Raw genomic sequence first — 18,455 nt, 5'->3', positions numbered from 1 at the left:
TAACATAAACTAATTGTTTTGTTCTAAATTATATAACTTTCATTAAACATGTTATAATATGAACTCGTCATTAACACATGACCAAAACTCATTTTAAAGTCCTCTAACCTCCTGTTGTCTGCCAAGTGTCCCCTCATCTGTCCCATACATCAGTCCTTGCCATATAAAGTCTTTCAGCAGCCTTTTTTCCCTTTTCATTAGGTCTTTTAGATTATTAAACGCTGCTTTTATTGCTCTATTCTTTTTTTTTATTTTTCCATACATCTACCATCACAGCTAATGTTACTTCACAAATACACAAGTTTTTCCTCTAGTAAAGTTTGTTGCCTACCATAATTTTTATTTTAGGCTTTATTTCCAATTTGGAAACAACCATTACTTTTGCCTTTACAGCATTAACCCGTAAACCATAGTTTTTTTTTACCCCTTTCCACTAATCAGTTAACTAGTTTATGTAATGTTTCTTCTCTTTGGTCATTTATTGTAAGGTGTTTTAAGATGCACGGAATAGCTACTGTCATTAAGAAACATGACATTGTACATTGTACTGCGTCTTGGGGAAAACTGTTGTACAAAACAGTCTTCAAAAAACAATAACATTGGGAGAACTGTTATTAGGACACAATACGGAGAGAAATTGTGAAGAAAATATTTCGAAAATTATGGAAAGACAAAAAAAGGAAAAAAAGTCAATCAGTCAACAATAAGGAATTGTAGCATAGTGTATATATATATATATATATATATATATATATATATATATATATATATATATATATATATATATATATATATATATATATATATATATATATATATATAATGTGTGTGTGTGTGTGTGCAGAACAGTCTGGTAAAGCATATTTTTTTTTTTTTTTTTTTTTTGGAATTATTAGCCCACCAGGGCACAGGTCACTGACCCACATCGGGCCTGGGGGCGAAAATGTAATTACTAATAATAATAATAATAATAATAATAATAATAAAGAACCACAAAGAAATACAAAATGAAAAAAAAATCAAAAGGGGAACAATATACAGTATATGTTGTGTTGTCAATAGTAAGAGAAACAATTGAGACCCTGCAATTGTGTGTAAATGAGGCAGAAAGTCAGATCAGCAACCTGGGACTTGGTCACATATGGCAGCAGGGTCTACCATTAGACAACACATTATGCTTCCAATATCTTCCCAGGCGGTAGTACCTCCCTGTTTGGTAGCTGCCTGTTACTGCCATGTTTTTGATCTCAGGGCACATCAAGCATGTTACCATGAGTCCTCATTAGACAACAGGTAGAACGGAAGATGATCCATTAATCCCATACCGAACTCATAAGCTACTAGGTTACCATAGGGGTGCCCATTCCATGTGATAGGATAATACATTTTCAATCTTAATCCTTTGATATCAGCTGGAAATTGCAACACAGGTACAGTAATATTTCCATGAGCCAGAATCCTTCAAACCCGGAACTCTCCGATAGCCGGAATTGAAATTTTCCGAGGGGCTCATTTTCTGGAAAATTCTGGAGATAGTTTTTTTTCCTGGGTTAGAGAGATGAAAATCAGGCACATTTTCTGGAAATTCAGAGAAAATTTTTCCAGCACAGTATACCTGGAAAATTCCAGGAATGGGGGATGTTTTTCCGGGTTCAAGAGATGATGTAATGGGCAATTTCTGGAACTTACGAGAACATTTCTTCATTACCCAGAAAATTCCGAGGATGAGTTTTTTTTTTCCGGCCTCGAGAGTCGTCACGTTACCCGGAAATGTCTTTCTCGGGAGTGCTCTGTACCAATTGTTCCGGCTAACGGAGATATCACTGTATATGGCTATTTCAGATGTGTCTGTGTTTTTCTTTCAGGAACTTGATTACTTACTTGACTAAAAAGAATTGAAATTTCCTAGTAAATCTGTCAGTGGTGGATTGTGTCTGAATCTGCAAATGTATGGAAATTGTTGTTGCCATAATTGGGCAGTGTGTATATTCAAGTACAGTATTGTATATTTCACAATGAGACTCGGCATCTATCTTTTACAATCCCAAAGTTGAGGGTGTGACATGATGAACTTGTGAAACAAAAGTGGCCAAATTTTTACATCACTGCATTTTCAAATACTGTACTGTAGATAACTTACAAATGATGTCTAAAAATAGTAGCAAACCAATACAGTACAGTACAGTATGCTCAAAACAAAACTACATACTGTACAATAAATCAATGTAATTTTGAAAAATTTCTTAAGTCAATGTGATGTAGGAGTGATACTGGCAAATTATAATTTCAACTGCTCGTAGTATAGCTCAATACTAGAAGATATTTAGCTTAGGGACAAACAAAAGACAAAATAATAAGAGCTGTATATTTTTTGCATGATGACCATGAACACGATTAGCCAAGACTGGGTGTGAAGAGGAGCCTAAGCAATATTTTCAGTGTTGTTAATAGAAACTTGTATAACTGATTGTATGTATTACAGCAGATATAAAATCTTTGAACAATATTCCCTTAAAATTTTATATAGTACCTGTATATATGTTATTTTTTAAAGCAATATGTCTACTTATAAATACCTGGACAGTTGGGAGGAAGGTAGACACTGATATTAACTGTACAAAACAACACCAAAGTTAACATATGAAACTCTACATGTTATAACCTAAACACTAAGGTTGGCTATAATATACTCAGGTACATCATATCCAAATAACTGGAAATCATACAATTACAATTATTGAAACAGAATGATTCACTTGTGAGATACATACAGTAAATGACCTATGCCTGTGAAGATATACTGTATGGCATGAAACTTATACATGTAAGACATCATGCACAGGATGCTGTATATTTAATTGTAAAAAATTAATTAAACATCTTATAAAAACATAAATATGTTTTAGGTTTAGTTTTTGAACATTTCCAGTGTGAAGAATTGCATAGGTATTATTGGAGATCAAATTCCATGTTACTACCGTATATAAAAGTGTTTATTCAGATACAATTCATGATAAAAAATGAATTACCCCACAACTTAAATCAACTATGGGATGTTATACAGAACTTGTGCTTTCAAAGGAATAGCTTCTTAATCATTATATGATCTTTTCCCCTAAGCCCCAAGCAATAACTATGAAACCTCAAAAACAGAAGTACAGTATACACACTTTGACGTAGATACAGTAATTTCATCTGATGCTGTAACAATGATGAAATGCAATATGGACTTCTCTGATCAGAGGCAACTAAAATGATTCCATAATTCATAAGTCATTTACCTTTGAACATCCGATACAGAATAAGTAATTCTAAAGTGCCTTCAGCTACACCATGATCAATAACATGGTAGCCAATGACACAATATATCAGTGGATTCACAATGTACAGTACTTACAATTCTAGGTAGCTTTGCATGAAAGCTGGGCACTCATTTGGATTACAGAAATCAGATTGGGTAATATAAACTCTTCCTATTATGACAATTGCAAATGTAATACCATACAGTATTTAGTTGTGACCACATGACCTAGACTGCCCACAACAGCACCACCACCATGGGATAAAACAACTGTCCCCGCTACAAATGACAGTACTGCTCTTAGTTATGTTCACATATTTGGTGGTCTCTAACTCACTCTCAAACTACATTACTCTTCATTATTTGCAAACTACAGTATAAGTCTTTAAAGCTGGCAATCTAAGAAATGGTGTTCCCCCTTTACTTTTCTTTATCATTTTCTGTTTCTCTTTTGTTTTCCTATTTGTTTATACATACTGAGGAAACACTGGTGTTTTCATATCTATTCCTATTACTAAGTTTGTTCATAAAAAATAGAAATTTGCAGGAAAAAATTAAAGCAAATATAACATTGAATAATCACACAACAGTTGACAACAAAATACCACTAAACAGACTAAACACACAACCACAAAAACTTATACATTTAAGTTGAACTATCTTAGCAACTTTGAAGAAGTCAGTATCAAATAGTTTCACATTATTTATGTTTTTTTTTTAAGCCAGCTGCTATGAATGTTGCAAGTAGATAAATCCAACAATAATCAAGGACACCTGAGAAAATGTCCAAGATTCCATCCTCTCCTACTTATCCAAAGCCAATGTGAAGACCATGGAAGAACAAAGTTATTGATATCTCAATCAATATGCATTAATCTATATTTCCTAGAACATTTGCCTCATGGAGAAAAAAAAATGCACTAAACATAACACACATATTATTCATATTTCTTTTGTTAGGAAGTAAAAAAAATATACTGTACAAAGTTATTTTCCACCATATAAAATAATATATATATATATATATATATATATATATATATATATATATATATATATATATATATATATATATATATATATATATATATATATATATATATATATATATATATATATATATATATATCCTCTAATAACACTTATCCTTCGGCACTGGTTGTAGTGTACCATCACCAGCTGAATAGACTAAGAATTAGACTAGAGAACGGAAGTTGCCTTAGAATGAGACATGGTACCGAGTAGCTTGAAATTTCTGTGAAGTTTAACATAACGTGATCTACACCCATATAATACATCCATTATGCTATTATGTAAATTAAATTATACAATGTATGAAAATAAAAACCAGGAAACAGAAAATTAATGGAGGGAACATTACTCAACAATGCACCACTGCAAAAAAAATCCAAAAAAAAACATAACATTTGTCCATCAACAACTCATTATGCTAACAAACTGCAGATCAAATGAATCAAGAGCTACAGAAATTAGTCAACACTGATTATCTGTAGCACAATTTGTAACCTTCAGAGCATCAATTACTAATGATAATACATAACCCGAGTTGGTTCTTTGTATGTCCATTACATTCATAACATGAATAAGAGCCATATCTTATATAACTATAAAAAATAAAAAGCATGAGAGTACCAAGTGATTATCATGCTTCCTCTATTACAATATACTTTGATCACATTATACACATAAAGGAATGATTAGGAATTCTTCTTGGCAAAAGATAAGTAATTGTCAGGGAAAGGCCATTTTATCACCAGAGGACTCACAACCTTCACACACTGACCTACACAAAGTAACATAAATTATCAGGGATGCTACTTCTTCCATTCCTGCAATAATTCCTACCAACAATTGGCAAGAGAAAAAACTTTTATTTAAAGCAAACTGATGCCATGTACTGTACTCATGTTCCACAACATTACAATTACTATGGTAACCAAATAATGTATACCACCTACAGTAAAATGAAAAGAGATCTTAAGTCCTATTATATTCCAGGAGCTGAAAAGTAGAAAATCATTTTACAATAAGTAATCAATGTGTATATGCATACAGTATATCAATCTATAAATACTAATCAAGTATTAGCTATGTACAGTCAACAACAAAAATTGTAGTGCCGCTTTCCATACTTCTCATTCTGGAGCACAGGATGAAATGTTTAGAAAATGTGGCTTTGCTTACCCAACACATACCTTGAGTTGTTGAGGTATTTGCTCATTCCCAGTTCCATCGGACCCCAGGTGCGCAAAATTTTTTTTGTTGACTGTACAGTTCACAAAAATGTTGCACGTGTGCAAATGCATGCACACGCACACTCTTAACTACTAATGTGACTCATGCAGTAAAATAAATACCAAACCTAATTGTATCTTCCATTTTGTATTCAAACATTTATTAACAAGGAGCAAGCTAATATTTTATAACACCTGGATCATTTTCAGCACTGCTCTACAAGAAAATCCAATACCTATAGCACACTAGAAAATCACTCAGTAACAGATTATAGTATCATTAAAATAATCTTTAGTTATTATATTCATTATGCAAGAAAAATATATTTTACAACACTTTCCATAACTTAAAGACTAAATAGTGTCAGTGTGTTTATTACCTTGCTCAAGGATTAAATGTACAGTACAGTATTTCAAACTTTTACTCTTTTTTTTATAGAAGTCTTTGGGGAGAAAATAAGATCAATATTGAATGTCTCAATAAGAATCCACAATGCTTACATATGCACTTCACAAATTTTCTATGAGTGACAAATTTTAAAGAGCCACTCATGGCATCAGGGGTCTTATGATGCTTATATAGCTGGCCTTTAATCTTTAAAGTTTCACAAAGTTGAGCAAATCAGTACACACTTAATGAAGTATATCACCTATTTCTGAACTATGTAAAAAAACACAAAACAAAAACAATCAGATTTTGAAAATGAAGATTTTTACACTTCCTACCCTAGACTGACCATCAACATACCAATAGTTGAAGTTCATTTAGTTAATTTTCAAAAGCATATACAGTACAGAAAAGAATACTGTAGTAACATGTTAATGCAGCGATATATTAGTACAGTACAGTGATTACAAATGTGACAAAGATCATTTTAGTGGGTTGAAGCATGGAAAAACTATTATAGAATACAAATGTTTTTTCATACAACTAACGCTTTTTTTAGCACCAGCAATAAGATTTTCTTTCTTTTGTGACAAATACCAAACACAAATTATTGTACAGTATTACCTCTCAATACCGAACTTCTATACTGTATATCAACATTTGCTATACAGTATACTGAAACACTCCTCAGATTCCAGTATTACCTCTCTCTCTCTATAGTGTACATTTTTCTCTATACTGTATAGTGTACTGTATACTGAGCCCTCTACCAAACTGTTCTATAATAATAATAAAATAAAAATAATAACAACAATACAAGTAATGACTTTACTGGAAACCTTGGTCTTCATTCCCACTGCATTGAGCCCTTTGTATATGGAGATGCATTTTTTTTTTTAGGCACTGATATTCAAAACCAAGGAGTTGTTATTTATGCATCAATTTGATACTTTTGGTTTTGATATAAAGTATAAAGAAAATAAGTATAAAAACAAACTATAAAGCACTAATTTTTAACTCTGAATGCAAAACAAAATCCAAAGTCTTCCCCACTTCCTAGTTCAAAATGTTTCCCAGGTCAAAGGTGTGCACTGCATGCTACTAGATGCAGAAAATTAAGAGGTTTCCAATGGAACAATGCATTTTTTTTACAACTAATATTTTTTGCTGCAAATTATGAAAAACTGAAGAAAAAAAGTAAAAGAAGCAATATTTTCATCGATAAACTATGAATATTATCAAATTGCATTGTAATGTGTAGTAAATTTTTTTTAAAGAGACTGGTGTGTTTAGTTTTCATATAGCCTGTATGGTTTGGTAGTACAGTAACCGAATTTACAAAACAAAAAAAATATGGGAGTAACTTTCCTCCTTCCCCCTACTGCATACAAAATCATAAAACCTATGATTATTATATAAACCTCAATGATTGTGTGGGTGTATAGTGGAGATGAAATGGATCTGTAGTGGATATGATGTTAATGCTTAATGGAGATGATGAGGATGTTTAGTGGATATTATGTGGACCTGTTGGATATGTAGTGAAGCTCAAGTAAATCGCATTCATCGTCGGTCTCATCATTATAACTTTAAGTTTAGCTTTATTTACTTATTATATTCTGGTGAATCTTCGGCTACCTGTACTACACCGAAGATAATACGAAAGGTTGTGACTCTTGAGACAAAGCTGGATGTAATAAAGCATCATGAATGTGGTGATGACCCTACAAAGATTGAGAAAGATCTTGGTCTGGCTGATTCTTCTGCTGCCACAACAGCTGAGGAGCAAGGCAAGACAACCCACCATATCCTCCTCCTTCAAATCGCTTCAAGCATCTTCAGTTTCCAGTCCCACTCCTTCAACCAGATTTTCTTCCACTCCTCCTACCTCTTGTGGTGTCCTTAGCAGATAGCAGTGATGAGGTGGACAACCCTCCTCATCTTATTGAGTAAGGTCCTTACTGAGCCCACCCCCTTGTGGTAGAGAGCCCAGACTGCCCTCCCATAAGGATATGTACTAAGTTATACACTTTTGTATTTGTGTTTCTCATGTGTTAGGTAGTAAAATTACAATAGTACTATTTATCCTTACTGTGGTTAGGTAGGTTTTTTTTCTTCGTAGGTTCTTTTATCATAAAAGGTTTTTCAGGAGCTTAACCCAGCCAAACTGGCTGTTAATGGATTAAATATCATATCCCTTTAATATGATTCTGTGAGTGATTACATATTAACACAGCTATAAAATGAAAACACAAAAATCTGAGGACCAAATGATGTTGCAGAAGATTGGTTTATCAGAGGATTAGTCGTACTCATTTTGGAGATACTGTACCCCAATTTGGATAATGTGCATGTCATGAAGGAAAGATATCAGCAAGAGTTTTGAAGAAGCAAAACAGATTTTCCTATTAAAATTGTTTGTCTCGATTGCTTTATGTATGTGTGTGTGTTGAGTGTATTTCAGAGTAGTGTTCATGTAAAAAGAATACTTTTAAGCCATCCTGACAATCTTTTCAAGAATGAATCAAAATTTCTCTTCCCATTTATGGGACTTTAGTAATTAATATTACTAACCTCACTAAATTGGGGAGAAAATGAGAAAGTTGTCATTAAACAGTTTGACATAGGTAACAACATCAGTACAATTATTCAGAATTCTGAACATTTATCTAAATTATATCCTGTACTGGAGCAATCAACAACAAAACAATTTAACACTTTTACTTTAAAAAATGTTTAAAAATACCCACAATATAATATTAATACTTTCCAGGGTCTGATAACTTTATATGCATTTCAAAATACACCAAACACAAAACTACAGCCTAATTTAACTTTTTCAAGATTGTAATCATAATGGGTTGCAGTATAAAAAATACAGTACTCCATATTCATAGTTATGATTTAACTAATAATTTTTCTACCTTATCTATATTCCATCCATGAGAATGAACTACTGTATACTGGATGGTTAACTAATTCTGTCTAACTACACCTTCAGCCATATGCCACATGATCATTTACTCCCTATCAAGAGCATTCACTCAATACTTTGGCCCCCCCAAAAAAAAAATATCATACATGCAAAATTCTTCAGCAAATGTTTCTAAATGTTGATGATCTTGGGACAAAACTCTGGTCAAAAGTTGATAAAAAAAAGACACTGAAATCCTACATGTGTGTCCTTCTTTGATAGTAGGAATATTTGCCATGATGTAAACTGTACTGTACTGTACACCCAGACAAACCGTAACAATGTATCTAATTATGAGAAATAATGTAATTAATTCACAGTCCCCTCAACTGGCTTGTCACAAAATACTTCCATTTTCAACAAAAGTTCCCCGAAAAGTGAAGACAACAATACACACCACTTCCACTGTCTGCCGTGGGGGAATGACTACAGGCAAATCTAAGAGGACACTTACAAGCTGATATGTGAATACTGTACCTATTATTTACCCTGAATACTTAGGAATGTTTAAGCAGTGTCAACAATAAAAATTAATGATGTGTCCACACAGATGGTCAACGATTTGAAAACCTACCCTCTACATAAAAGATGGTAAAGCAAAGCACATGCTGTAATGGGAAAACATAAAGTGAGCAGTACATAATTATGTTACAAGCATAAAGATGATAAATAATGTACTGTGCTATCTGAGATTTCATCCTCATACCCTGACATTAGTAAGAGATACTACTGGTACATAACCCTTATAAACCTTTATGTCACAATGTAATGAACGTTAATAATACTTCTTGATCACAACTTTTTGCTTAATATGATTGACTTTTCTTATGATTATCCTTATTATTCTATTATGTATAACATTAAGTGTATTGAAATGTAATCAAAATATCCTTGTAGGCTTAATTACATCAATATACCATTCTTTGTAATCACATATTCAATATTTCTATATAAAGCACTGAAATTACAATTTGCACTATGGTCTAGAAATACTGTACCCCATGGAAAAAATCCTTCCACAAATGCACTAAATTCACAACATATATGAACAACTAGCATTTGTACATCAAGGAAAAATCATCCATCACAACAATCACTATGGTGGTATTTTTACTTCATAAACTTTTAAATTATTACTTTGTTTGTCAGACACCTCGTCATTCATATATCATTAGGTTTATTAAAATCTAATATGATACCAGTTCGCATTAGTGATTACATAATTATATCAACAAGAAAAAGGAACATATGGTACTCATGACAAAAACTATTATATCTACAAGAAAGATTTTATCTCATACCAAACTTGCCATTGGATATAATTCAACTTGTGACTTACGTATCAGATTTTTTCACACTGTAAATGTGTAGTTTCCTGCCCCATGCTTTCGTCAAGACTCAAACAAGAGTCTCTGGTAGTGTGGATTAACTTGCCATGTTGGTAAGTGCAGTCCAAACTCCAATGCAACCAGGGCAGCAAACTCCCACTGAGTTAATTCACGCCGATTCAAGCGAAAGGTGCTCTCTGTTTTCTGAAACGGAAACACAAAAATAAATAAATTAAAATATACATAACAAAAACATCCTAGAAGACCACTTAAAAGACTAATTAAAGAAAAGCAATTATGAAACACAAATCTTCATACTAAGAGTAAACTGGTCTAAAGATGGGTTCCCTTGCTATGTAAATTATCCCTCCACTAAGCCTGAATAAATGAATGGAAGGTAGTTGGTTCATTAAGTAGGGTTCTAAGTACGTGGACCAGGTTATTCATTTTTCAAATTATCAACAAATTCTTGAATCCAGTGTTAACTTGTTACATAGGCCTGAAAATGGAGATCTATTAGTGTGTGTAGTGCATAATGAAGAGCCTCATACTTAACACAAATTTGCTCCCTTAATCTTGGTCCAATTATGACTAATGTCTTATGGAATAGGTATTCAAGTAAGCTCTCTGTTGACTGCAATAAAATGTAATATACTGTACATACAAATTACCTTTCTTTCAAACTGGAATAGGACAACATAAGAAATAACATAAATGCTGAAACAAATTGAAGTAAATTATATGAACATTCTAAAATAACATTAAATTAACTACTGCTTACTTACCTCAATAAGATTACTGAGGGTTTCACCTTTAACATCATTCATTTTGGCAGACAGAATAAGACAGGCCCCTGCTATAAGCTTACGATTTTGCTTGTTAACAATTGTTTTAAGGATTAATCGCTCAAAGTAAACATATGCTTGTGCCACTGTCAGCAGGTCTATGTCACACTCCTGGCGAGCTATCTTCAACACCTCTCGCTTCAAGCTGAAATGAAAAATATGCAAATGCTGAAGTATAGGAAGATTAATGGAATTAATTTTCTGTGAATGCAGGTCCAATGGGGTACAGTGACTATTGAGCCTCATTACTCAAGGAGGTAATGTGGTCACTACACTCAACTGTCTTCACTCAACCAACTAAAGTCAAGTACCCAATCACAGCTATATGTAGGTGGTATAAACCGGGGATCCTTAGGACAGAAGAAGATCATTGTATCCACTCGGTCAAAAAATTGGGTACAATGACCACCAAACTGCTCGAGGTGTTGTATTAATACACAAACCTAAGTAACCCTTTTAACTATCGTGACTTCAACATAATTGCAGCTATTAATTTCTTGTCCAATGAGGTGATGTCACGGTTTTCAGTATGATTCGTTCAAACTGGGGCATGACACAACTTGGCGGGAGCCCAGTGAGTGACTGACCACTCACCGGTGGGCTGGACGACGTTGGAGTAAGATGGTATACTGTATTAAAGAAGTGCCACGCCCTATTCCACACTACCTAACTTTTTTCTGGCATTCCCTCATATTTTTGCAGGTAGAAGGCTTCAAGATGGGCAGCTAAATTAAAGAACTATATCCCAATCGCATGTTTGAAAAGGGAAAAAAATGAGTGAAAAAAATAGAAAAAGTGACAGCCAGTCTGAGGTGACACAGCAACACAAGTTGATAACATTTACTTCTAGTATAGAATATTATACTTATGGCCTATTTCCTTGTTTAGAAGTTGGATTATTTTCAAAATACAGTACAGTAGTTCGGATAATTCGCGGATTTTTATTTCGCAGTCCTCTATTATTCGCGGGTAACACCCTGAATGTACCTAAGAATGTCTAAAGGTAGTGTTTAAGTTGCTGGCATTTTCACGGCCGGGACAGGGAGCCATTCGTTCTAGAGACAGTAATTTCCTTTACCTGTATTGTATACAGTATATACATATGAGTGTGTTTGTAGACACACACACACACACACAAAACACATGCAAACAAATAATAATGGAAAAATCCTCTCACAAATAATCAGAAATTTTTTATTAAAAATGTTGCGTCTACCCTCAAGTGACCTCCGTGCTTTATTAATAACAAAGCATGGAGTGGACTTGAGGGTAGACTCAATATTTCTAATACATTTCTTTCTGATTGTATATATGTACAGTATTGTATTGTATATATGTACAGTATTGTATTGTATATATGTATGTGTAGGAACACACACACAAAACACATACAAATAAATAATAATGGGAAATCCTCTCACAAATAATCAGAAAAAATTTATTACAAATGTTAAACGTGGTGAGTACATGTAATCTGATGAAATTGTTCTGCTATGTTTATAGATTTGGTCAATCTTATGACTGACAGAAGTACAAAATAAGCTTTTGAAGAAGTGGCATTATGAAATCATTAATATATCAACAAGAATCATATTATATAACTTATTTTTCATACAAACTACAATGCTTAACCATAATCATGTCAATCTAACACTGAGAAATATTCTAAAGAAATATATTTTGACAGTCAATACTCTAAAGTCTAAGACAAATAATGCCATTGTGTATAGTTGGTTAACAGAATGCTGAACGGTGGAGGGTACAGATGGGGGCGTGATGGTGTATGAGCAGTAGATTAAATTTGGTTGGTGTAAGGGCAGGAATCAGCAATTGTAAGCAAAGTAAGAGCTGGAGTGGAAGAATATGGGTTAGGTAGGTGTAAGCAGAGTGTTGCAAGGGTGAGTTTACTAGGTGGAAATGTATCAGTCCTCTATTCTATATTCAGTGATTAATGTGAAGAAATTTTGTTAAAAGCAGAAGAATCAACTGTGATCAGTACAATGCCAAAAAATGGAACTCACCTGCGCAATTTACTAAGAGTGAGTTGAATGTGAGGAAATTTACTACGGAATTTATCATTCAATTCCTTTTTCAACTCTGAGGGTTTTGTGTAGTCCATGACAGATGTCTGAAACATAGAAAACATAATTATAAAGACGATTCTTAACAAAAATGTTTGTACTACCTATGATGACTGTAACTTCTAAGACAAGTGATGGCATTCTGATATGACCAGTCTACTTGTACACCTGAAACTCATGAGAGTAAAAGTATGAATTGAATCGCCAATGTACAGCAATCTCCCCATTAGCAGGAATAATTGGTGCAGACCGGTTCCAAGTTTGAGAGAATGAAACCAAATTTTCTCATCCCGAAAATTTTTCCAAGAGCAATACTGGGGAAGTATTCCAAGAGCCTAAATACACAACTCAAATTGACACAAATAGAGCTGTCAAGACGTACCTGACGCTACTTTGGCAGCAACCAGGTCAACTGTTACGTTGGCCCATACCAACTCCCTCCCCTGAACCCCTCCTCCCCACCGGAATATCAACAAGTTCTCGCCTGAAGTTACTATTTCATTTGGGAAAGGAATGGAACCAGTGTTGAACAGTGCTTAAGTCAGTAAAAAAACTCAACAGTAACAGCCGAGTCGTATCCAAGTTAACCTTCACACAGTGAGGTCCCAGGTACCCAGTGATAACTGCCCCTGAGACTCAACAACACCAGCTATGTGTTAATCCGTCCACGATAGGAAGGCCTGGGACCACACCTCACTCACTTGAGTGAATGAGGTCCTGCGACACCAGACCACGTGGTGTCCCCATGATGCTACGACACAACGTAGTGAATGAGTTGCTACAGCATCATGTGAGGTTCCTCATAACATCATCTGTGAGTGAATTACTACACCATGTGAGGCCCCTCATAACACCATCTGTGAGGAAATTACTACACCACGTCAGGTCCCTCATAACACCATCTGTAAGGGAGTTACTACACCACGTCAGGTCCCTCATAACACCATCTGTGAGGGAATTACTACACCACGTCAGGTCCCTCATAACACCACCTGTGAGGAAATTACTACACCATGTCAGGTCCCTCATAACACCATCTGTGAGGGAGTTACTATACTATGTGTCTGCTGTTCAACACCTCAGCTCACAAGACCTACGTGACCTCCACTGTAAACATTAATCTGTATGTTCCTTTACCTTTCTCTAATGAAGGCTTTTGTTAAACCACCAATGTCAATGTATGTAATAAGTCATTTATGTTCAATGTATATTTTCAGCCTTCGGGCTGCAGAAATTTTTCAATAAACCGTTTATTATTATTATTATTATTGTTATTACAATACATTTTAAATAAACAAAATAAGCTACTTCTGTAGTGTACAATATACACTCTACCATTGTCAATTCGGATTTTGGCTTATTTCGTATGTTTTTTCAAAAATGTACTATATGATTTGAATTTGGAATGAATCCGGAATAACCTAGCGGCTCCGAAGTCATGCAGCGACGGGTTTGTAACATTTATTACCTTTAAATTTTTTACCTCATGATATATATATATATATTTTTTGCATATTCTGTTTGAGCAATTGTGTGTGCATGTAACCGAATGAAAGAAAATGAAGAATATTACGTATATCTACCCAACATTATGAGTAGAACAATAACAGCTCAGCCTCACCCACTCTGAGTGCTACTGGGTGGCGAGTGGGCTACACAATTACGTGCAATCTCCAGATATTTTCCTCATATAGGAAATTATTTCTCAATTTCCCTCGTTTAATGATTCATTCACTTAACGATCGTTTTTTCAGGAGCGCATCCCGATCGGTAAATGAGGGATATCTGTACTGTACATGAAACTACAGTAATTATATGAAAAATTTAGAAAGAATAAAATCTAACAATTCCTCTATATATTCTGCTACTGTAACAACAGAACACACTCGTAACCTAAATTAAAATAATAACAGATTGTACCTACCGACTCTCTATTAGTTTTAAACTGTCCAAAACTAGAAAAATTGCATAATGATAAAATAAGCCTGAAGCCCACAGATGGCAGGGCAGAATGTTGACCAAAGATTCTGAAACTGACCCGTCACTTCATAAATTTTCTTATGATTAGCTATTGTACAAATCTTTTAAAAATTAGTATAACTGGTAGGAGTAGACAGAAGGGATATTGTTCTTGTTACTAGTATGTACCAATAACTAGCTATATATCTACCAAATTATCTTTATTTTTCTTCTCTTTAGTAAAGGGGAAGACAAGTGTACAAAGTGACAGAAACAGGCTCAGAAAACAAGCACAAATACCTACACGTGCCTGATCATGTCCTTATACGAGGTGCACAAAGTAAATTCTCAATACAGTAGTTCAAAGTAAAATAAACTATGTTTTCTTGTACCAGTGTTCAGGCTAATCTCATTGCTTGTCAAGACAATATATTAATAATGGCAAATATTTGTAAGACACGTTATGACCTCATTGTACTCCAATTGTAACTCATTAATGCAGTCTTATAATTTTACAGAAAACTTCTCATTATCCAAGATGTATTGGTATGTGAATAAATTATAAATACAAATGTGTGGTGCATAATCATAACTCCCAACAGAAAAATACACTGTGTAAAACATTGAGTTGGTTCACTTTCTAAAACCGGAAGATGACATTTCAATATTTACCATATATGAAGGAAAACGCAACAATTTACGATGTTTTCCAGCACGTAGTTCAGGATCGTCCAACATATTGGGCATGTACTGCATACTTGCAGCATGAACGCTGGGTATGCAACGCCAATCATCGAGGTCATATCCGCTGCCTGGGGGGTAGTTCAAATCATGTCATTAAAAGGGGTAAAAAGTTCACAGCCTTAAGACTGTACATACACTAAAGCAATCAAATAATATCCAATAAAATGATCAATTATTGTCTAATTTACTCATAAAACAGTAAATACAACTGTGCTTTAATTAAAATGGAATAAAGTCACATTCTTAAACAAAATCTGTACAGTATCTGGAATCTTTAAGAGGATTTACTAAAAACTCCTTTCACTAAGGCCAAATATTTATTTTTCATTATACTGTATTAACAAAAATCTCAAATGAGAAAAACAAACAAAAAACAATATACATATATATATATACTGTATATATATATATATGAGTATACAGTACTGTATACACAACAACAGGTACAGTACAGACTCAAAACAGGACATTTTCTATCTTGGGTTAACTTAAAATTTCTTCCAAAATTTAATCCAGTTTTGCTTCTACATTCACTCTCACAAACTCAGTTGAATGTTCCCCTACGACCCAGGCTAGGGTGCCGCTGGCCGTACCCCCCACGCGGGGTAGAGAAAAATCAACTTCTCCAAAAATATTTTGTTTAACCTTTTTAAATGATATAACAATAAAAAAGAAGTAAGAAAAACTATATATTGACCCTGTAGAAACTTCCTTGTGGGAGCAGTGGCGAGGAAGATAAAGGGACAGCTTGTTTGACGGCTAGCGCTCGTGGTCACTATGCACTTAACGGCCATTTTCTGCTTGCCTTTGTGTCCGGGATGGCCAGTAATGCATATATTTACTGATCATAATACTTATTTCCTAAAAATAATTCATTTAGATTTTATTTTATTTGCACTATTTTTCATAATAAGTGTTTGGCGACACACACGCAGTCTGTCGCCAGGCTGTCTTTGTGTTTGATACAAATTATTTCTAGGATTATACCCAGTATTTCTCAAAAGCTAGTGTGGAACTATACAAGACAAACATGAAAAACTCGGGGTTTTTTTTACTCCCCGTAAAAGGGGTGAAACTATATACGAGATCGGTCTATAAATGGTACCTACTGAACGACATTTCACCATAGATTAATAAATGCTTTCTTATCACATTAAAGCAACAAAAAAATGTACGAGCAATATGTTTTGTCTGAATAACTTTTACACCTTTTACAATATTTATCTGCAGACAGGACTCTAAAATCCACCTGCCATGTTCATCATGTATCTTGGCATTGGTTATTTTTCTTTATTTTTTAGACTATAAAAACAACATACAGTAAAACTATAATTTTGGGTTAAGTTTAGTTTAGTAATTTAATTTTATGAATGATAAACTATGAACAATCCCTCTCCACAACTCCTAGTAAGTGTTAACATTCATGAAGTACCAGATACGGTACTGTCATTTACAATTATCTCTGGTTAATAAAATAAACCAAACTAACCTACCCAACCATACCTAATCTAACCTAACTTAATATAACTTACAATACTACCTTAACAATCAGATTTAATTTCAATTTTGTTTAGGTCTGCTGTACCTACACTTTACAATCACTAAGAAAACAATAGAATGGATGCTGGATGATGGCACTACCCACATTCATTACTAAGAGCCAAAAGAAATCATAACATTCATATTTTGTTATTTAACCCTTTAAAGGCATATATATACATTTACATGCGTTGTCCGCCCAGGATAGGATATATTTCACTATGAAGAAAAAAAGAACAAATCGCGGAAGACAATACTGTAAAACACACCCGAATTGAGATGCAGACATTCCCTGGGTTACAGAAGGGTTCCGATCCAGATAGTCTTTCTGTAATGCAAAACCATTTTCCCATATACAGTACTTCCATTATAAAAGTTGAGATGTATTCCTAAAGAAATTCTTATGAGGCCCAAAAATGTGACACAAGCACATATACAGTAAATATAAAATTAGACTGTTTTAACCACATACAATGAGTCAGTCATGGTGTAACATGATGATGACCAAAACACTCGAATTTTAATTAACAGAAACAATATTGAGTGCTGCAGGTGGTGGTGAGGTGGTGTGATCAGTTACCTCCTTAAAACATCAAGTTTAACATAATTTTTTATCACCTCAGCTTTCCCTTCAACTTGACGGTCTTTTTCCACTCGTCTTAAATTAGGGTAAACAGTAACACAGATGCATAACTGAACGGTGAAATTTTTTTTTCTATATCGCAATTATTTATTTTGAAAATCTTAATAAATTATAACCAAAATTTCATAAGGGCAAATAAAGTCCTAAATACAGTCATAACTGAACTCAATCTGGGGAAAGAATTCTTATCCGACCAGCACCATTGTTGTGCTGATTGCTGGCAATTGGATAGGTGAGCGGCCTTTCAACCGCCTTGTGGCCACCACAGACGCATTCACACAATATTTTTTTTACTAATTTTGCATAAAATTTGGTTAAAAGTTGTGATCTTTATTTTTTTTTTTTTTTCAAAATTCCACAAGGGCAAATTTTTTTCTAAACCCCAAATTAAGGTCTAA

At 33.9% G+C, this 18,455-nt stretch overlaps 1 protein-coding gene across 2 annotated transcripts in view; it reads right to left on the bottom strand.

The window, feature by feature from the left end:
• Nucleotides 1-9,005: 9,005 nt before the first annotated feature.
• Nucleotides 9,006-18,455, bottom strand: part of LOC121876313 (CDK5 and ABL1 enzyme substrate 2-like) — a 36,217-nt gene continuing 26,767 nt past the window's right edge. For both annotated transcript variants that reach the window (XM_042381367.1, XM_042381368.1), the window contains 4 exons: nucleotides 15,804-15,943; nucleotides 13,113-13,219; nucleotides 11,032-11,236; nucleotides 9,006-10,450 (listed from right to left, as the gene is read on the bottom strand). In XM_042381367.1, coding sequence (XP_042237301.1) covers nucleotides 10,310-10,450; nucleotides 11,032-11,236; nucleotides 13,113-13,219; nucleotides 15,804-15,943 — 593 coding nt within the window. In that variant the 3' untranslated portion in view covers nucleotides 9,006-10,309. The remainder of the gene's footprint in view (nucleotides 10,451-11,031; nucleotides 11,237-13,112; nucleotides 13,220-15,803; nucleotides 15,944-18,455) is intronic.

Source organism: Homarus americanus, unplaced genomic scaffold (genome assembly GCF_018991925.1).
Source record: "Homarus americanus isolate GMGI-L3 unplaced genomic scaffold, GMGI_Hamer_2.0 scaffold34921, whole genome shotgun sequence".
NCBI lineage: Eukaryota > Metazoa > Arthropoda > Malacostraca > Decapoda > Nephropidae > Homarus > Homarus americanus.
The sequence above is the reverse complement of the archived record's forward strand: the minus strand, read 5'-3'. Positions and strand labels throughout refer to the sequence as shown.